Genomic DNA, 21,642 nt, shown 5'->3' on the forward strand with positions numbered 1-21,642 from the left:
GATGACACGAAAAGGATTTCTTCAGATCCTTGTGTAGCGATCTATGTGAGCGGATCAAAGGATCTGATTTAAATCAGATTGAATGTTTTACACATTTTTTTCACATTGGCAAGCTAAAGCAATCCATATTATAAGCACCGCAAATAGCAAAAAAGAAACAAAATCGAAGTTTGTCTTTCATATGAAGCATATACAATTTATGTTTGTATTTTGTTTTAATATTAATAGGACTTGATGATTCAATACAAAAATAAATCAGCAATAAAAGTTATATATTAACCACTCTTTGTATTTATGAATTATTAAAGAGGTCTGATAATTCTGGACTATTGTCAGACTCGGAATGACTCCTTAATTTAAGTTCTTCCAAACACTTAGAGTCATGGCGGATCAGGATTTTTAGGGCGGGCATCAACAGTTTTACCACATCTTGGTTGGATGTTTGCATACGACAAAGAAGGTGATGGATTGCACTTTTTCCTTCATTATCGTGTAATGTTACATTCGCCCCGCTGCGTATAAGAAGTCTAAATATCTCATTTATCCATTTTGCATCAAAGAAGTACGCTGCCATATGACACACGGTCATGCCACGGTTTTCCCGCGCATTGATATCAATCCCAGCATCCAACAGTAAATTGATCACTCTGAGACCTTGTATATCTTGAAACCTTTTCTCTATTGCAAGAGTTAGACCCCTTTTCGGCTTTTTAATTTCCGATGACAGAGAGAAAAAGGAGTGTAAAGCGTTAAGACCTTCTTTGGTGGTTAGGTTAACATCACACCCATACTGAATTAAACACTGTACACTCGCAGCATTATCAGCAGATAGATGTAGACACGTCTCGCCTTTCCTGTTTTGCAAGTTTATGTCTATTCCTTTTGAGATTAACTCTTCTAAGCCATTTTGGTGCCTTCTCATCGACAACAGATGTGCAGGAGTGTTTCCTTCTTTATCCTGCCTATTCAAATCACAATCGAATGACAAAAGTAGGCGCAAGATGTCCAACCTGTTAAAAGGTTTCTTTACCGTCTCGGAGAGATTCGAGGGTGAACATAATTTGTGTAGCAACGTCTGTCCAGTATCGTCTCCTTCATCTGCAGCTAAACCATGACTCATCAAAAGTTTCAGTGACTTCAAACAGCAATCTTCTATACTAACGTAATTGAACAAGGTATGTGCCTTTCGAAGGTTCAATCCATTTTGCAGCAGCAGTCGAAGCTGAGTGGATCCACAAAGTTCCTTGTCAGAGGTAATAAATGTAAATCGTTTGTACAGATTATCGTATGTGAGTGTTTTCTGTACCTTTTTATTATCATTAATCAGAACGGTTAAGAGAGGAGATTGTTTCTTATTTGTCCCTATGCATTTGTTGACGTCTGCTCCTTTATCACAAAGGAACTGCAATAACTTTTGACGAGAGACGGGGGATTTCAAAGCACCGATTAAAAGTGTAGAGTCATTAATTTCTGTATCTACATCAAACTTAACCGGTAAAAGCACTGGTATGACGGAATTCATAATTGTTTCATCGTCCATATCAGATTCCAGATAGTTCATCAGCAGATTCAGTTGTCTGTTTTCGCACACTTGGGAATGATTGCTTAGCATAAGGATTAAAACATCTATGTCTTGACTTATCATTGAAGCCACATCACGAATTCTGATAATAGAAGTTCTTCGATAATTAAAGAAATGGAGTACATATGCCAGTATCCCAAAGAATAGCGCCGAAACAAATTCCGACTTCTCGAATGAGTTGCAACCATCATCTATTGAAGCACAAACTAATTTTAACCCTTCCAGATGAGACTCGCTCAAAATTGCAACGATTGTCTTCAGTATTCTTTCCTTTGTGTTCATTTGAAGACTAGAAACAGACTGAAGAGTGCCTATAACCGTGTGCTCAGAAGCTTCATGGCTTTTAATCAGTTGTACGAAACACGAATAGTCCTCACAACGTGCGCAATGGCTACTAGCAAATACGTCTCTCCAACGCAAGGAAGAAAATTCCTTATATGCTTGCATTACACTCCATGAATGAATACTGTTTTCATGTTTTGAACATATGGCCAAGATTGTTAAGAATTCTGACATTCCAAATTCTGCTTTATGATGCAAAAATTTCTCAACTATCTGTAAACTTCGTCTCGATCGTGTCTTTGAAAGCAAATTAAAGGCAGTGCATCTCTCTTCATTACGTTTGTTTAAATCTATGTTGTACAACAAAAGAAGATCTATTGCACTATTTATCAGTGTAAACCTGCTTTCTTCATTCAGTTTCTCATAAGATGTTAACCTTTCGTCATAGTAATTAAGCCTATCGACGAAACTTTTCATCACCAAATGCAGAATTGTGTCGCCATCTTTATTTTGTATGTTGACATCCGCACCTGCGCGGAGCAGGCATTGTAGATGTTCTAGCATAATTGGTTTCCATTGCTTTTTCTTTGATTTTGTATACACAAAGCTAACAGCTAGATGAATTGGCGCAAATCCTGCCAGATTTTTTGTATTGATTTTGCACTTCTTCTCTAGGATAAGCTCAAAGACACATAAAGGCACATTAGCTAACATACATACATGTAGCACATTATTGCCTTGATTATCACATAAATCGAAGTCTTCGGTTTCTGTGATTATCATTTTCAGTAGCTGTAGTTCGTTCTTCCTGACTTCCGTGTGTTTTCTAACATTCCAGGAACTAATAATTTGCATGAGTAAATTCTGGCCTTTGCTGCAAAATTCTTTCATTGGTGTTCCATGTTTCAAAAATGTTTCAAAAAGTAAACAAGAAAGAGTTCCATTGGTCCCATGGTGCATTAAAGCATTTCTGTTCGATATGCTCTCTCTAGAATTGACTGAGGCGCCATTTTCTAGTAGTTTCGTGAGGATCGAATGGTCGTTTACAAGGAATAGGGGAGTTAGACCTTCCTTATCACAAACATTAACATCAGCTCCTTGAGCTATGAGAAACTCTAGGACATCTTTATTCACAGTATTCTGAAAAATATCAAGAGATGATTCAGAGATGTCCACAGTGGTTAAAGTTTGTGTTAGTGCAGAAGCAACCTCCACGCTCTTAACGTAAGGTAGACCTTTACGATAGAGGCGTTTGAGTTCCTTTTGTTCTAATTGTGCGAAGATATCAAGGAAAGCTGGTGAATCGATTTGTGCAAAAATAGTCATAATGTCTTCATCATTGAATGATTTCATTGATGACCAAATGAGATCAGCTTTGGCATATTTTTTAACAAATGTAAACTCTCCATTTCTCAAAGCACAAAGTATGTTTTCACGGTCAAGACTTAAATTAGTCAGAGTTAGAAATGCTTCAACAATGTCTTGTCTTCGCAATTTCATTGCCATTGAAAAAGACGTCTTAAGATCATCCGTCTGTTTTGTAAATGGTAAAAGAAATTTCCCAATGTCTAGAGAGGCTGATCCAATGCTCAATGTAGCCGCTTGTAGCGGTGACAATTTTAAAGACACTTCAGAAAAGATCTGTGAATACAACGGTTCTTTTAAGATATTGAGAATATCTTGAGTAAATATTGTTGTGCCTTGAGAAACGTTGTCATCAATTAATCTACCTATGTGTCTAGCTAAGACAACGTCTGTTCCATGGAGAATTGTGAAAATAAAAGACTCTCTCAGTTGCCTTTGCGTCCAGTCTCTTTCACTGTCAAGTAACCATTGCAATCCATCCATCTGAAGAAGAGACTGAGTAAGACACGTGTTGTTAGCCACAGAGGACCAATAGAGAAGAGAACCGAAGAATTTGTGTATGGTATCAAACTGGACGTATGACAACAGTTCTGCTTCAGCTTGGGTCGTTGTACCATTCAAACATTTACTCAATGTGGATGCTTTGCAAAAGACGGAGACAAATTCTTGGTCGGTCATTGCTTGATGGAAACACACATCTCTAATATTGCCATGTTTTATTTCTTCCACCAGTCTTTGAGCAATAATTGGAAAGTGTTGACGCTGGACTGATATGATTTTTTCATTGTTCTGGCATTTGTATCGAGATGTTCTAATTCTAGCTGAAATGAAATCGAACGAACAAATGTCGATGATATCAGATGTAGACTCTTCACCCATCATAAAAGTCACAGCATCTTGAATACTAGGATGACGAAATATCCTAATGTTTTCGCTGTCTGATAGGAACAAACTCAGGTCTTCGGATTTACAAGACAGTATTTGGGAAAGGTCTAATACGGATTCTACACCGATCATCTTCTTTATGAATTCCATTCTTAATGCATCTTGATTGGGAAATTTTCTCACGTATCTGTTTATTCTACCATCTCTTAATGCAGTATAAACTAGCACTGCAAATTCTAGTGGTTTCGCTGTCTTCATAACATTCAGGTTCTGCATTAAATATTCTATTGGAGATCTGAAAAAGTCAACACCTCTTTTTCTCAACGCTGGAGACTGAGCAAACATTTGAACACAATGTGGAAAGCCATGGTTCGGAGATAGTACAATCGCTTGTTCAAAAAATGACTCTTCTCTCTGTATGTTGAAAAACTTGAAATGTTTTCGCATTATTTGCATTTTTTCTCTGTCATTCAAATGACCTGCGAGATCTGTGGTCACTTTTGAGACAAATTCGGGGTTCTTTAAAACCTTCATAGCTTCTTGGAGAATGTGTGTACGTGACGTCATGATCATCAATACATCTCCACATCTATCCATAACAATATTGTCTAGCTGCCACAAAATTCTCTGAATATCCTCAGTTCGAGATCGGTCAAAGACAGTCACTCCAAAAATATCATCGAAAAATAAAAGCATTTTTTCATCAAACTTCACTGATTCGAAATCGGTTGATCCATTTAAGAGAACAAAACGGAAGCCTTGTCTATATTTCTTGACTATGAGATGCTTAGCAATGGCTGACTTTCCGTCACCTGGTTGTCCTGTTAACATGACCCGGAAGTAATTTTCTAGTATCTCCTCGGCCTCCTGGAAGGCGCGTGTTTCCACAAAAACTTTGTCTTCTTGTTTGAATATACTTAGAAGCGATGACAATTTTCCTGAAAAATTACAATTTACATTTAAATACACTGAATTTTTTTTTTTTACATTCCCCTATAAAAACTGAAGGAATTTGATATTATTAAAAGTGAGCAAACCTCTTGAATTTGACGTCGGCTCTTCTTTCTCTGGTTGGTTAAGATAAACTAATGAATCCTGAATAACGTTGGTTGCAGAATGAATTACCACGGGAGAGTGGGGACTAAAATCATCTGGAATCGAATTGGAATTTACATCATTTTAAGTAAGGTTAATTAGATGACCAGTTAAAAGAACCATATAGATGCCGTTATAAGAATTCATCAATAGAACGTATTTACTATACCATAGTTATGACGTAGATGGTCTTTATGGATCCTGTCTTCGTAAAGTCCCATTACGTCCAGTTGCTGGATCACTTCACCTTCCTCTGTAATCAAGTCACTCTTAATCTTACAATATTATTTCAAATATTCTCCTATATTTTCTATTTATTGTATCCTGCATGTTATAATATCTTCCAACTTACTATGGGCGTATTAGACCTGTAATCTGCAGGAATAATAAAATTTATAGCTTAATACCCATGATTTGGTAGTCTTACAAAGTTGCGCACATTGAAAAATGTTTAAGTTGTTTGATAAAAATATGTACTTCGGAGAAGAAATCGACTGAGGGTTCGAGTAATGAATACTAAAAATGTATGGTACTCGGTTACTCGGATATATGCTTTTTTCCAAACTCGGATGTATGTTGTTTTTTTCCAAAGTACACATTTTTATCAAAAACTTAATATCATAGTTTTATCATCATAAATCTGCGATACGCAACAGATTGTCTTCCAATATATCCAAATTAACCATTTGTAATATACGGCAAGTCAAACGTTGCAATATTCGATCTTTTCCATTTGTATTGTAAAATTTTCCATTTGTATTGCATAATGTTTATTTGTATTGTATAATTTTCCATTTGTATTGTATAAGTTTTTATTTGTATTGTATAATTTTTCATTTGTATTGTATAATTTTTATTTGTATTCTATAATTTTCCATTTGTTTTGTATAATTTTTCATTTGTTTTGTATAATTTTTATTTGTATTCTATAATTTTCCATTTGTATTCTATAATTTTTTATTTGTATTGTATAATTTTTTATTTGTATTCTATATTTTCAATTTTTGCATTGTATAATTTTTCATTTGCATTGTATTAATTTTTCATTTATATTGTAAAAAAATCATTAGTATTGATGAACTAAGAACCTCAGTCAAGAACTATGAAAAATTAGTTAACAAATTCCCTTTTAATGCTGAATATCGAAAAGCATTTTATTCATTACGTTCACGTTTCAGACGTCGATGTAAATACGAGCAGAGACAATGCAAACAAAAGATTTATACTGAGCTTGAGAAATCTTTTTCCAATCCTAAATCATTTTGGAAATTAATTAACAAACTTGATCGGTCATCAAAGTGCCCAAATGAAGATGTATTACCTCATGACAAGTTTAAAGATCATTTTAAAAAACTATCTTTGGATAATTCAAACTTAAATGCATTTCAAAGGGAAACTACTCAAAAATTTGAAGAGCTAAAAAAGAAACAAGAGTCATATTTCGACATGGATGTACTAAATAGTACAATAACATCTAGTGAAATACTTAAAGCCATTAAATCTTTGAAAAATGGTAAATCTCCATCTATTGATTTAATATCAAATGAAATGATAAAAAATAGTACACATACTTTGCTCGGGTCACTTACTAAACTATTTAATTTTGTATTTGAAAAAGGGGAGTTCCCTAAAATATGGAATGAAACTTTTATTGTCCCATTGCATAAGACAGGTAGTAAATCTGACCCAAACAACTATAGAGGAATATCGATTAGCTCCAACTTAGGGAAAGTACATGTATTCAATAAAATCATACATTTGAGATTAATCAAATTTACTCTAGATAATAATCAAATTAGCAAAAATCAAATTGGCTTTATGGAACACAGCAGAACGGCCGATCATATCTTTTCTATAAAATCTATAATTGAGCATTACAAACTCAAAAAGAAAAAAGTTTATGCAGCATTCATTGATCTGAAAAAAAGCATTTGATACTATTTGGAGAACAGGTCTATTTTACATACTTCTAAAAAATGGTGTTCCTAAGAAAATTTTCAATGTGATTTACTCTATGTATGCAACACCACGAACAAAATAAAGTTTCATGAGGGTTTAAGTGAACCCTTTATATCTCAAAGGGGTGTTAAACAAGGCGATGTATTAAGTCCATTACTTTTTAACATTTTCATAAACAAAATTGTTGATGAATTGAACAGCATGGAAATATCCGATATTGGTAAAGGACACAAAAATACACTGCTTATTATATGCAGATGACTTAGTTTTGTTGTCAATAGCAGATGGACTACAATGTGGCCTTAATACTCTTGAAAATTATTGTGTTAATTGGAAGCTTGAGATTAATACATCAAAATCAAAAATTATTGTATTTAATTCTAATGGTAAAACCTTTTTAAACCATTTTACTATTAATGGTACCTGTATTGAAACCGTTGACAAATATTGTTATCTTGGTATAAATCTTAAATGTAATGGCAAATTTAATCTTGCTGCAGCTCGGTTAGTTGATAAAGCCAGAAAAGCATTATTCAAGGTAAAGAAATCCCTCGGTTTACATCATTCCTGTCAATTGTTAGAAAAATTATTTGATACTATGATAATTCCCATTTTGCTTTATGGGAGCGAAGTATGGGGTATTGACTTCGTACAAAAAAATTATGGCTCAGCATCTTATGAAAAATTTCATATTAAATTTTTAAAAGAAATCTTAGGAGTCCATTGCAAAACTTCAAATAACGGTTGCTATTCTGAACTCGGGAGACTCCCAGTCAGATCAAAAATAACTATGTTTGCTATCAAATACCTTGATCATTTAATTTCAATGGAACATACATTGGCACATGAAATTTTTATCAAAACTAAAGAAACTAACACATGGTCTCTGTGTTTAAAAACTTGTCTTAATAACTTAGGATTTTCTTATTTAACAAATTTAAATATGTCAGTGAAACCAGTGCTTGGCATTATTAAACAACGCATTCATGATCAAATATTACAAGAACAAAATGCAAGTATTATGAATTCCTCAAAACTGTCTTTTTATCAGAACTTTTGTCTTAATAATAAACGTGCACATTATGTTGACAAACTAGAGTCACTGCATGATAGATCATTTTTAGCAAAAATTAGATTAAGTGCACATAACTTAGAAATTGAAAAAGGTAGATATGTTGAAACTAATAAAAATGATAGGATATGTAAAGTATGTCAAAACTTTGATATTGAGGATGAAAAACACTTCATTTTGCTATGTCCAAAATACGAAGCACAGAGAAAAATATTCAAAACTAAATTATCCACTTTCCCTGACTTTAACCAAACAATTGATAATAATGACAAATTCTTAAAAGTATTGATGAATACTAGTTGTAAAAATGTTCTTAAAATATTATCATCATTTTTATGTCAAATATCTGAAATAAGAAAAAATACTTTAGTCATAAATGAATAACTATATTGTACTGAATCATACGTATGTATTTAGTATTTGATAATTACAATACATAATTTGCTACACCATACATATCCTAGTTGTGTTCTACTGTATTTTCATACTTATCACTATGTTTTCTATGGGCCTTTACCAATTACTGTAATTGGGTTTGTGCCAATAAAAATATTTGTATTTGTATTTAAAAAAATATTTGTATTTGTATAATTTTTCATTTGCATTGTATCCGAAGGATTGTTTATTTTGGTTTGTTACGAAGCCCCCCGGTTCCGACGCCTATGAGAGTGCCTTTTTACCTTTTATTGCTTGGTTTAGCCCCCCTCTTTCGATTAGCCCCCCCCCACTTTCAATTTACTTCCGACGCCCATGCTATGATCTGTTTTGATTTTCGTCTCGGGGAAACAAAAACAGATCACAGTATGGGCGTCGGAAGCAAATTCAAAGTGGAAAGGGGTCTAATCGAAATGGGGTGGGGTGGGGGGCTAAACCAACCAAAAAAAGGTAAATCCCAATTTTCAATGCATATATAATGTCTACTTTTGAAAAAAAAAGTGCCCCCCCCAGTTCCCATGCCTATGCGACAGAGTGCAGAGACATCGATTAATGAGCGCGGCCTTTACATTACTGGTCACCTGTCTGTATATCGAGGATCAGACAGGCAAGCCAGTCTATGCTCAGACTGCATAACACGTGTAAACTTCCCGGAATATATATCTAGGGTATTACTAAATCCGATATATGATTAGATTAAACCAATGAAATCCTTCGTAACAAACCAAAATAAACAATCCCTCGGATACAATGCAAATAAAAAATTATAGAACACAAATGGAAAATATAGAATACAAATGAAAAATTATACAATACAAATGATTTTTTTTTACAATATAAATTGACAAATATACAATGCAAATGAAAATTTATACAATACAAATGGAAAATTATAGAATACAAATAAAAATTCTACAATACAAATGGAAAATTATAAAATACAAATAAAAATTATACAATACAAATGGAAAATTTTACAATACAAATGGAAAAGATCGAATATTGCAACGTTAGACTTGCCATAGTAATAATTGGTGTTTTATCTTTTAAGTTTATATGATAAATAAATTCAGTTTTTAAAAACTCTGTTAGACTCGACGTTTATTTACATTGATAAACGCGATATTCAATTCTATTCCGGTGATCTAAAGTTTTGGAGGTTAACAATGAGGTTAACAATAACTAGTTAAAGTCATATAATTAAGTAACTTTCAGTAGGTCTCTAAGTATCTATATACGACCCCCGCTCCACAACTCACCGTCTTAGCCAGTAAACTGAAATATTTCTAATCACGACAAACGCTTTTGATAGACACACTAGATTATATATAGGTTTTTCTTTCAGTGTGCAGAGTTTAACGTTAACGAGTACTCGGGTACTCCATCGGAAAAACGTCTGAGTAAACTATTATCAAATATTAACCGATTTGACGACCCTAACAATGTTAAATTTTCATGCAACAGCAAGAGAACAATGATTATTATTTCTAATCAGTTTTCAAGTGCGATTCCGATTCCTGCCAAATGCCAATCAAAAGCGCCTTCGTTCTTTTGTTTAATGTGTGCTATCTTTTGCGATCGATGCTGTTTGCCGTTCCTCTAGAGTACCAGTTTATAGCATAATCTCTTATATCTTCCTTAAACGGGAGTTTTTAAAGAAATTCAAGAAGAGTCACTGACCAAAGGTATCTGTGGGTCCTACAATATTTTCGTATTTTTTTTTAATTAAACTGTACTCACTTTGTCCGTCTGACACGAGGACCACGCCCCTTTGTCTGGTGGCTCCGTTCCAGTCCACATCATACGTCTCGGATATCTGGTCCTTGACGCCATCATCTAAAGACACTGACCTGCTGGTGTAAGGTGGAGCAGATATAAAATTGCTCTTACAGATATCAATGGAACCCAGACGGTGTTTCGGTAAGGTATTCTCTTTCTCTGTTTTCTTTCGTAAGTCATTTGTAGAAAAAGATCCTCTCCGATTATGTTTGCTTTGCTTTGGGTGATCCACATCTTCAAAGACGTCCAGGCTTTCTTCAGACGCTGCATTATTCAGGACAATGGCAGGCAAATCCGTTTGCCATTTGTCTGGTGAACCGACGGGTGTCACAAAATTGTCATCGGGTTCGGAGTCCGTCCCGGACATACTCTGTTTGTTGAGGGTATTCGATTATCGAGTCTCTGATTGTTTATATATACAGGCATGGTATAACTGCAATGAATAAGTAAACTATTGTCAAACTATTATTATAATATGTAAAACTGACTTGATTTCACTCAAGTTATGTCAGCTGTTCTGAATCAGTAATTAACTAATTAAAAAAAGTTTTATCACTGGATTTTCCAACATGGCTGTAATCTACGTGTTTTCAGGATCCTTTCCCTACCACAACGGTCACACTTCATTCATTCAGTGACGTCCCTGGTGACAGATCGTGTATGTCCTTGAAAAATTCCGTCTCGCCGATGTGGATGACTACCTCACCCAGCACCAATGTGGTGTTTATGACCTCATTCTAGCTAACAACAAGGAAGAAACATGGACTTTTTAATTATATGAGTTGATGAACACTTTAAATATTTTCGTATCGGAAGACCGTAAGAGGGTATATCTCGTGAAATACACGGGAAATTGAGTCTTTGACAATTTAATGTAATCATATGTACTTGAATAGTAAGTGCTGGAAAACATGTTTTTAAAAAAAAAAAAAAAAAAAAAAAAATTCTTACCGGTAATCCTGAACTTGTTGCTATATATGTGCCTCAGTTATATACATCCATTACAGAGTTCAGTATTCAAATTTAATTTTTCGTAAGTGATCGTAACACAGTGTAATTTCAAGTTATAAAGAAGAAAAGCATTATCATAATCATGGAATACTCCTGCAGTATTGACGTCAAAAGCTGTTCTCATTTTACACATCTGAATGCCTCTTCCGAGATTCAGACTGATATCATGGGTGACCAAGGCCGGGGGGAAATGATCGTATCGTTATACTTTGTCGATTATTTCTAGACTAATGCAACGAACCGGTGTGTATAATTATCATATGTATGTCAAAATGGGCCAAAATTTGAATTATTTTCCTTTTCACGCGGGCTGTGTATTTTTTTTTCAGCAGCAGTATTCTCTTTAAAGATGTAGGCGAAGCCTGCCCAATTCTCTGAAGAGAATACTGCAACAGCTGCAACATTAATTTCCTATACACTATCAAAGAAAGAAAGCATTTCATTCTTTAAATACACTTCCTGTTATCTAAGCTTGAATTCATTTTGAGTTGCACATAGAATATACAGTATTTAAAATTAACTTTTCAGGTGATCGTTATACCGGGCACTTTTAAGTTACAAAGTATCTGCAGATCTGTAGACCCCTTTGTCAATATATATATTTTTCGGAGAGCTATTGAAAGTTCTGCAGTTAGTTACAAAGTAGACAAGCATTACATCACACTTATGGAATTCTCATGCAAGAAACGTTTTTAACGTGTTCATTTTATTAATGACGTCGAAAGCCAAATTCTAATTTTACAAATTATTCAAAGTCCGCCTGTAAGGAGACAAATGGATGGACAGGGTCAAAGGGGATATTTCAAGCGTAACGAGCATATAGAAAAACTGTACAGTGTATATACATGTACATGTGTATGTCATGATCAAAATCTACCAGAATACTTTTCAACCTTTTTTCCCAAGCATTGAATACTAAGAAAATGAATCGTCCAGTTATCGTCGTAGATAGATTCTTTATTTCCAACTCATATGGCCCTGTCATGCATCACAAACAAGAATCATGATTTATACCAGTGGTTTATACAATTACAAACAGCACAGACAAGTAATGTGTATACTAAATAATCTACAGTACAAGTTTTAGTATAAAGTGTAACACTGTATGTATATGTAAGTAATGTTGATAAATAAAATAGTACTACTACAGTGTACCCTAATGCAAAGTGGGGAGATTAATTCTATAATCCCCACAACAAAAGACATTCAGGTGTTGATAGTATTTTCTGTGAATAAATGCATAAACTCGTGATCTTTTTTAATTCAACGCCAAATATCGCGTGCCTTGGACAAGGAAGACACTGTCGCTCGATCTGTAAAAGTAATTACCCCTCAGGGGCGGATCCTGAATTTTTTTGATAGACGGATTCATATCAGACTCATCAGTATTTGGGGGGGGGGGCATACATGACACTTTTTACCTTTTAAAGAATTAAGAGTTCGCCCCCAACCCTTACCCTGGGGGAGTCTTGTATTATTTTACACAAAACCTTTTATCTTAAAAATCCCGGGAGAGGGGTCAGGACTCAGGATCCCCCACTACATCCGTGCATTACCCTTCTTCTAAGAACCGTACTCTGTCCTCAGTTCTGTTGTCAATTGTTCGAGTGTGTTTCTATGTCTGTGTAAATATAAGCTATATAAATATACAGAGAGAGAGAGAGAGGGAGAGAGAGAGAGAGAGAGATTTATGCTATTATTACTAGTGACGTACCATTGTATATGAAAGGGACAGCCAGAGAAGGTCCAAACTCGAAATAGTGTGCTTGAGTACAAATCACAAATCAGTGATTAAGTTCCATCTACAATTAATGATATTTAAGTTCCATTACAATACATGTACGTACCTAAATTGCGTCCAACCTTACTTTCATGTTTCTTCCGTCCGATTTGTTTAGAAAATATCTTTATCTTCGTCATCCACAGGTAGATATATCAGTGAGTGTGGATTATCAAACGTGTGTATGTAGGTCATGGAATTTTATTTATTTATTGCCAGTCTTGAATTCGGAGTTATCTCTCTTTAACAGGGAGATGACCCAGTACACTTATGATTCTATAACCTATGTAATTGTAGATTCTATATTTGTAAAAGAAATCGTGATGAGTTTCATTATTTATTCATGTACTAGAAATTTAACACAGTCATTGTCATTATATATGTTTTTTTCATTATATTTATTTAATTATTATACTGTGAATCCAAATATATAAATTTGACAGCTTAAAATCACAACAAAAAAAGAAACATGCAGTTTGTAAAAGTTCGTATTATCTCGAGAGTTCACTCCCCTTGTGCGCGGATCTAGAGGGGGTCAGGGGGGTCCGGATCCACCCCACCCCCTGGAATTTGCAGATATATTAAATTGAAACACTGAACCAAGTGAAAAGTTACCTTGGACTCCCCCTCCCTAGAAAACGGATCTCAATTTAACCCCCTTGAAAACGCGGATCTGTGTTAAGTTGGGAAGTCAAAAGTCAACCAATGCCCCCCCCCCCCCCCCTTCCACACAAACACACACGAAATAGGATTTTCACGTTTAGGCAAGTTAAGGGGGTTTTTTTGTTTGTCAACAAATTTCTGAATTGAGTTGGATTAATTTTTTGACTGGGGTGGACCCCCCCCCCTGGAAAAATTCCTAGATCCGCGCCTGCGACTGGTTAGTTTTTCGCGCATTGCGATCTATATTTGTCTAAGTTATTGTTCTCTACAACTATGATTAGTTTGATGAGAATGGAGTAATTGTCAAAGACCATATACCCATATAAAAATATATAAATAACCAGTTGAAAAATATCGTGATTGATTGATTGATTGATTGATTGAATGAATGAAAGAAAGAAAGCAATTGAGTGTGACACTTTTTTTTATTTTTAGAGAACATTTATGGATATTCTTTCCCTTTGTATCCATGATAAATGATGTCTTAGAATCAAAAATTGCAGTTAAAATTAATCGTACTATTTCACATCAATATGCGCCGCTGCCACCAAAATGTTACAGTCAAAAATTGAACCCAATCATAGCGATTTCAACAATTTATTTCATGCATATTTTGGGCTTTTTAAGGCTCACATGGGCTAATATGAAATAAATCTTAGCCTTTCTTTGCACTAAGCCGTTATCGGTATTTAATTTAAAGAAAGAAATAAAATGAACAATTTTATTGTAATCCTAATCAAGACTGGGTTACTTCTGTTGTTAAACAAAGATTACAAGATCAATTTATACAAAAATGGCATTCTGATATTAATAGTTCTTCTAAAGGCACTTTGTATAAAACTTTTAAAACAAAGAAGTCGTTTCACTTTATGCAGAAAATGGCCCTGTATATATACCAATTAATTGATCAACACTTGATTTTCTATTTGAAGCATTAAAATAAAATAGACACTTGGTGCTTTCATTTCCTATTAAAAATATTCTCCTAAAAGTCCAAGTCTTGGAGAACTGGCTTTATGAAATTGCAATGTTCTTGAATTTTTAGGTAAACAGGTATAATTGAGTACTTTCAGTGAAGAAAAATTATATGAGCGCACTCTCTGATCTAAAAAATAAAACATGTCCATTAATCCTCAGAAAGAGTTCTATCATTTACTATTTACATATTTTAGATCAGAGGTTGCGCTCTATATTAAATATGAAAGAATAGCTTTCAAAATTGGCCGTTTTTGTACACTTTTTCAGAATATGAGGAAATACGTAATATCGCGAGTACCTCGCAGTTATCTAACTTACTACCGCTCTTTTGCGGGGGAGTTGAAAAAGCTCAAATCCCGCGAGATTACTGGGACACATGGCATTGTTTACAGTAGTGACAAGCGAATGATTTGTACAATTTAATGCCGAAAGTACAATGTAACAGTATTGCCATGAATTGAACTCCAGATAGTAGATTGTCAAATAAGGAAAGATTAGATTATTTTTATCAACTTTAAAATGTGACGATTTTCAATGAAAATTAATTGAAAAGAGCTTGCTTAAGTAAAAATATCGTTAAAAATGTAACATTTTAGGATAAGCTCCTCTCAAAAATTAATTAGGCTGGTTCAGCGATTGGTTGGCAAGGTATTCCACCAGGATTTTTAAGTTATCTGTCCTTATAAATTCTACAATGATCGATCTTGCTTGTATACAAAAGCACATTTGTCCCCAGCCAACAGGCATTTCCTACCTCCTTCGCGAAAGAGTTCCGCTAAGTTAAGTAATCGCGATATCAAGTATTGACGCATTTCGTGACGTCATAATGCATTGACTAGCCAGAAAATGACGTCATTTTTGAAAAACACGCAGTCAGGAAAGATCTAAATAATTTTAATGCATTGTTGAGTAAAACTATGCAGTTTCAGTTTTTCAGAAATTCACAGGGCCAAATAAGGCAAAAGTGAACCTTGTTCTTTTGAGTGTGAAAATTATTTAAATATTTTACCATTAAAATTTAGAAAAATACTTGTCAAATTCCGAACTACTAATCACCATCTACCAGTTGAGCTGGGAAGATGGGCATGTACATATGTATACCATTAAATGAAAGATTATGAACACTTTGTAATGCTAAACATGTTGCTGATGAATTCCATTTTATACTTGAATGTAATGCACTGCCAAATATTAGGAAAAAGTTTATTAATGAATATTACTTTACTAGACCAAATATTTTGAAATTTTCCCAACTGATGACAAAACAAGATGCTATGTCACTTAAAAAACTTTGTATGTTTATATTAAAAATATATGATTTAGTCTGTCCTCCATAATTTTTTCTCCTCGTTTATTTCATTTTGTACACGTATCATACGTGTTTTTTCTCTTTTATCTTTTTCCCACATTGCCATTTTCTGATTATGTATATCATTAACTTATACCTCTGACCTGAATATATTTATGCTGTAAATATTTTTCATTGTCCTCATGTACCATGTATTTTAAATGGTTTTGAGAGAATAAATGAACTTGAACTTGAACTTGAAAGATGGTTTATACATGTATCACAATACGTGTTATGTTTCAATAGTTACGCCATAAGGTATACAGGAAACAAACACTAAAATACATGCGCTGATTTACGTTAAGAGATAATGACAAAAGATGCCGCCCTGCCGTAGGCCGTCAAAAGAACAATAAAATTAATCTACAATGTGTTTTTCCGACAAATTGAAATCGGCAGATTATATCAGTTTGTGTTTCCGAATTGATTTACACCAGCGGGTGTCCGGAATGTGTGTTTTGTGATATCTTTACAACTCTTAGGGACACGTACGTACTTTGATTATTAATCCAAATTAATATCGTCTCCTGATTACCCGGGGGGGGGGGGGGGGTGTACATGGAATTATCTTGAAACTTTCTTATCAAAAAGTAAATAAAACATAATTTAATGTGTTTGGTGATACATAGCTTTCTCCAAAATTTTTAAAATGTAAAACGAATATTTCTATCATCATGATTATGTAGAACATAATTTTAACATTTTTAGGATAGTATAAGTACAAGCACTTGACGTTTTTTTCTAACCTTTCTTTTCATTTATAAAAATATACCCTCTACTATAATAATAACTATTCATAATATAGTGTAGGGGATTTTTTTATTATAAAAAGAAAGGTTAAAAACGTTAAGCGCCTGTGAGTAAAAGTATTGCTCAAAATGTCCTTTAGTGGACTCCATATGGTATATCGGTCAACTTTTCATTGGTATACGGGTCAAAATATTAATTTCAATAATTTTAAATAACGATTTATTTTCAGATATTTTATAATTTATAACAGAAAACTCGGTTATTTGTAAATAGTATGAATTTGAACAATTAGAAATATTACTGAGATAAGTTTTCTCACAAAAATAATATGCTCCTTATTCTATAAAGATATTATATTTCTTAAATGAACAAGCCATTATCTACAGAAAGAAAATATAATTGCAATGCTTTGCAGACAACTTTTTAAACTTATGTAGATAAATCCTTGATTTTATATAGCAAGTCAGTTATATGTATCTTTATTGCATAAATATATCCAGATGGGTCAGTCCATATTAAAAAAAAAAAAAAAAAAAAAAACAATAAATCATATATAGGCGCAATATAAGTACATGTAATTGACTCTCTTATAAATGTTACCCCGATGTGGACCCTTTTATTTCACAATTTTAATGACTGTTTTATAAAAGTGCAAACAGACGTATAACTTCAGGATCTTTAAAAAACACCGTCGTCGGCATAATTTAAACACAAGCCTTGTATTTCAAATTTAAATATTTTATAATATTATACACTTTATTAATACAGTACGGTCAAAATAAATATCTTGTTTTTTCTTTTAAAATTCGCCGATCAACACGGATAAAAATAGATTTGGTAAATTCCCAGAACCCATTTCATTGGTCGATAAATTTTGAGAGGCGGGGCTTTGTTTGTAGCATACGGCGATAAGAGGATCATGTTTGGACCTGTCGCGATATGTACCGAACAGATCAAAACATGTGAACAATGTGTAGGATTCTCAGTCTATATTAATGTGATACATGACAGTGTGCTCCTCATACTGGAATTAGATTTCAAACAGGGATGTAAGTATTTTTCTTCATTAAAGTAAAATTCCTTTAGAGACATTTATTTACCTATTTAAATTCCTGTTATAAATTTAAATGGCTTCACATTAAATGTTTTATTTCATTCATATTTTGAGTACTGTTGGAGTATTATGCATTAAATTTATGATTGCCCCTCGTTAATTATCTGTCATAAATGACTTTAATCCTGACAGTTAATTAATAGACAATGAAAGTCTTCCGCTATACGTGTCAAATGATAATTAACCATTGAGTGATTGTGATCAATACGAGTTCCTAATTAGCAGCGGGAGATATGTAAATGAGATGTCAGATAGTATAAAAACGGTTTCCATTGCGCTTATTCAATAAAAAGGAATTTTTCATCAAATATTTCAGGTCTTCAAAAATGTGTAGCATCAGCGAATTTTACAACATAGCTACTGAAGAATGCCAAAAGTGTTCCGAATGTCCGAACGGAGATTCCGTGATGTTCAAGTGCTCTGCCTTCGTAGACACAATATGTAAGAAGGAATTCTGGAAAGATCTTCCCGTGCCTCCCCATCCCGTCCCCACCCCCTCCCACGTGACCCCGAGGCCGGGTACAGTGGCGGTGGAGGTACTGCCAGAGGACTGGACGTCGAGCCCCACCGTCCTGATGGTCGCCACCGCCCTGTTCCTGACAGTCCTCACCGTCGTCCTCGCCACCATCATCTACTGCCTGTGGAGGAGAGTCTGGAGGGCCAGCAAAGACAAAGAAATCCTCTACCTCCCTCGACGTAAGTTTTCTTATATGACAATTCACCTGTTAATTATCTGTAATTTCAAAGCATTTGCAGTAGACCCTATTGTATTTTCCAATATGTTTTTTTTTAGAGAAAATAAAAAATAAAATTGACAAAGAGGGGAATTTACAATAAAATTAACATCTCAAGGTCTTAATTTAATGATAAACTTGTAAAGATAAATTGTTGAATGAATGAAACAATAAGAGCGAAAGGGGTACAAATATTCCAGATACATTACAAAACTCTCTGCATTTTTTGACGATTACTACAACTGATTGTGAAGCTGATAAAGGATTTTTTTCTGAAATAGATCCAGCTTTTACATGGTTCATGACACACGATTGTCGAGCCAGAAACAATACAGTGTGTGTGTGTTTTTCATATTATTACCCAAACCAAAAAAAGTGAAATTTTACGAATGATTGCTAAAAGATAGAATTTCCCAACTCTAGTAGTCCTAGACAAATGTTTTATCAAATAAATGATCACGACATTTACGGCCTTGTAAGTCCGCTTATTTCGAGTTATATTCATGTTCAAGTCATGTAAATGGGGCGTTCATTCGCGAAATTTATATTTGAGGAGGGATCAATTAATTCGCCTATTTCCTGGTACGTGATGGGGACCTTATTCTAAAGCCAGTATTGTACACTTTCGATTTAATTTGGATTCGGTCTCAGGTGTTTTATATCCCCCCGCTCTAACAGTTAATTGCATTAGCATTGACTTTTGTCACCGTGATCAGTGGGAATTGCGACAGGCGACATATCTAAGCTTTCTGGCATTGTATGGTATTGTTATCAGTACATGGAGTAGCATCTGCCACTCGGACTGACGTAATGTTATTTTGTCATTATCACGTCTTCGTCCGATCAGCTGTATTGTTTGCTTACAAAGTCGTTTATAGATCCCATATTGCTGGATAAACACTGTCACATTCTTTCATGCAAGACAAAATAGCCTCCATAAGTAGTAATTATGTTCATAATAACACAATTATTCTGTCAATTTAAATTTTTTTTTTACCTTTTTTGACTTTTTCATTATGTTAAATGATCAGATTGTAATCAATCATTAGGTTCGACTTTCCTTGTCAATCGACTTCACATTTAGATCTTCTAGCCATTCGATCTAGTTCCTGCATTTCTGGGATTCTTGTCCTATTAATATTTTACTTGTCGACTCCATCACAATGGATAATATAATACATCAAAGCTCAGTCAAGAAATTTATGTATGAAATGCACTTTACAACCAATGATAAAAGCTATCAAACTGAAGCCGATTGTTACAAGCATATATATAAATTATAGTCATGTTTCTTTCCCGATTTCCTCCAGGTTTTGAAAGCTTTTGACAGTGTACAATAACATTCTACCCGCAGCGTATAATATTTTCATAAAGAAATGATAACATAGCTTTCTTAAGATGCACTTTGTAAATTAATTTCACACCAATGCATTTTATATCGCATAACTTTACACGATTCCATTAGACCAGGGGCGCTGATTTTATCCCAAACACTGTCGGAATCCCACAGAGAGCAAATCTCCGGTATATAAAGGACAGTAAGACATGAATGGCAGAGACCACCATATAGATATTATCACCTGTCGCGGCCATTGTAATTGAAGTAACAACCCATTTCTTCTGCCGAACTACTTATCCAGCTAAAATTTTTGTCTCGTATATCCCTGAGATGGCGGTGGGGTGTCTGAAATCGCCACTTGACAGAAAATAGACCTTTTTTCTCCATTTAAGTAGAATTTTAAAGTATACGAAGCTGTGTCTGTCAAGATATACATTAATGGTCATTAATGGCCCTGCTCCACAGACAAATGGTGTTCTTGTTCACTTGTAGTTGCTATCTATCATAAATGTTTTGCTAAATAAGCACATTTTCTTGGTCCGGTTTTTTAAAGATGTTTAATGATTTATTTTTCATTATTTCACAGGGTACACCGATGTTCACGATATGGATGGTGAAGAGCCTCGTTATCAGCCACTTCCGTCACGTGAGCGCCTCAAGAAAACCAACTACATTGGAAGCAGTATATATGCAAATAACACGATACCAAGCATGCCAAATACTCATATATATGTGAATATGTTAGACTTGATTGACAATGATTACTGCAATATTGATGACTACGTAAACTTAGATTAATGTGTGGTAGAAAGCAACCAAAGTTCCGTCTGTGATATGAAACGAGAGTTTCTAAAAATAAAAGACAACTCACAATGACGTTATAATACTCAAACGACACAGAAAGCGTCCAAGATTGAACAAAAACGACAAAAAATACATGACTAGCCAAAACACAGATTTTACAGTGATGGACTAAACAAACAAATAGTCCTCAAATCAGAAGGGATCTCACATAAAGATAGAGATATCGGGGTACGTTATGTATACTTTATTCTACTCACACATTTTGAATTTGCATTTCCCGTAGAGTATTGTTTCTATTTTCATTAGTTTTCGCAAATGCTGATTTCTCATAGATTCTTGTTTTCTTTTGTAGGATTTAAGTCTAGAAATGCGTGGATCATCAACCCGAAATTTCACCGAGTGGTTTGTGTTTCCGAACCGAGGAGATGTATACATGTAAATGGCTGGGAAACCAGCTCAAAGACAATCTAGTCACAAGTAAATTATTTTATTTGTCTGTACATAAACAATGAACACTTGTTTATACTGTATTTATTAACTTATTTGAAACACAATTAAAAAATGAAAACTTAAAAAAATTGTTGTGTGTCAATTATCAAAGTGCTAAATGTGTGCGACATTGATAAAATGACGACGGCAGGCAAATATGTAAACTGTACAAGATTAT

The 21,642-nt window shown here is 34.1% G+C and overlaps 2 protein-coding genes across 4 annotated transcripts; one reads left to right on the plus strand and one right to left on the minus strand.

The window, feature by feature from the left end:
• Nucleotides 1-155: 155 nt before the first annotated feature.
• On the minus strand, nt 156-13,401 carry LOC134235100 (uncharacterized). 2 transcript variants are annotated; one of them, XM_062717191.1, is made up of 6 exons: nt 13,313-13,401; nt 11,011-11,195; nt 10,416-10,887; nt 5,379-5,462; nt 5,152-5,265; nt 156-5,052 (listed from the first exon to the last, which is right to left on the minus strand). In XM_062717191.1, the coding sequence occupies exons 3-6, from the start codon at nt 10,819-10,821 to the stop codon at nt 293-295; spliced, it is 5,364 nt and encodes a 1,787-aa protein (XP_062573175.1). In that variant the 5' UTR covers nt 10,822-10,887; nt 11,011-11,195; nt 13,313-13,401; the 3' UTR covers nt 156-292. The 2 variants fall into 2 exon arrangements, with proteins under 2 accessions (XP_062573175.1, XP_062573173.1); XM_062717189.1 differs by lacking the exon at nt 13,313-13,401 and having other exon boundaries at nt 11,011-11,365.
• LOC134235103 (uncharacterized) lies at nt 10,878-21,152 on the plus strand. 2 transcript variants are annotated; one of them, XM_062717195.1, is made up of 3 exons: nt 10,878-10,900; nt 18,415-18,794; nt 20,758-21,152. In XM_062717195.1, exons 1-3 carry the CDS (start codon nt 10,893-10,895, stop codon nt 20,967-20,969), a joined length of 600 nt encoding a protein of 199 aa, XP_062573179.1. In that variant the 5' UTR covers nt 10,878-10,892; the 3' UTR covers nt 20,970-21,152. The 2 variants fall into 2 exon arrangements, with proteins under 2 accessions (XP_062573179.1, XP_062573180.1); XM_062717196.1 differs by lacking the exon at nt 10,878-10,900 and adding an exon at nt 17,824-18,033.
• Nucleotides 21,153-21,642: the final 490 nt, after the last annotated feature.

This window comes from Saccostrea cucullata, unplaced genomic scaffold (assembly GCF_032062105.1).
Source record: "Saccostrea cucullata isolate Sc308-1 unplaced genomic scaffold, CSIRO_AGI_Scuc_v1 ctg1201, whole genome shotgun sequence".
NCBI classification, from domain to species: Eukaryota; Metazoa; Mollusca; class Bivalvia; order Ostreida; family Ostreidae; genus Saccostrea; species Saccostrea cuccullata.

What these genes read in the sequence shown, in the direction of transcription:
- LOC134235100 (XM_062717191.1), bottom strand. Translation starts at nt 10,821, where the DNA reads ATGTCCGGGACGGACTCCGAACCCGATGACAATTTTGTGACACCCGTC. An exon ending in CCTCGTGTCAGACGGACAAA is followed by an intron (nt 5,463 to 10,415) that starts GTGAGTACAGTT and finishes ACTTGATTACAG; the next exon opens with AGGAAGGTGAAGTGATCCAG. An exon ending in GCCGACGTCAAATTCAAGAG is followed by an intron (nt 5,053 to 5,151) that starts GTTTGCTCACTT and finishes GTAATTTTTCAG; the next exon opens with GAAAATTGTCATCGCTTCTA.
- LOC134235103 (XM_062717195.1), top strand. An exon ending in AATCCTCTACCTCCCTCGAC is followed by an intron (nt 18,795 to 20,757) that starts GTAAGTTTTCTT and finishes ATTATTTCACAG; the next exon opens with GGTACACCGATGTTCACGAT.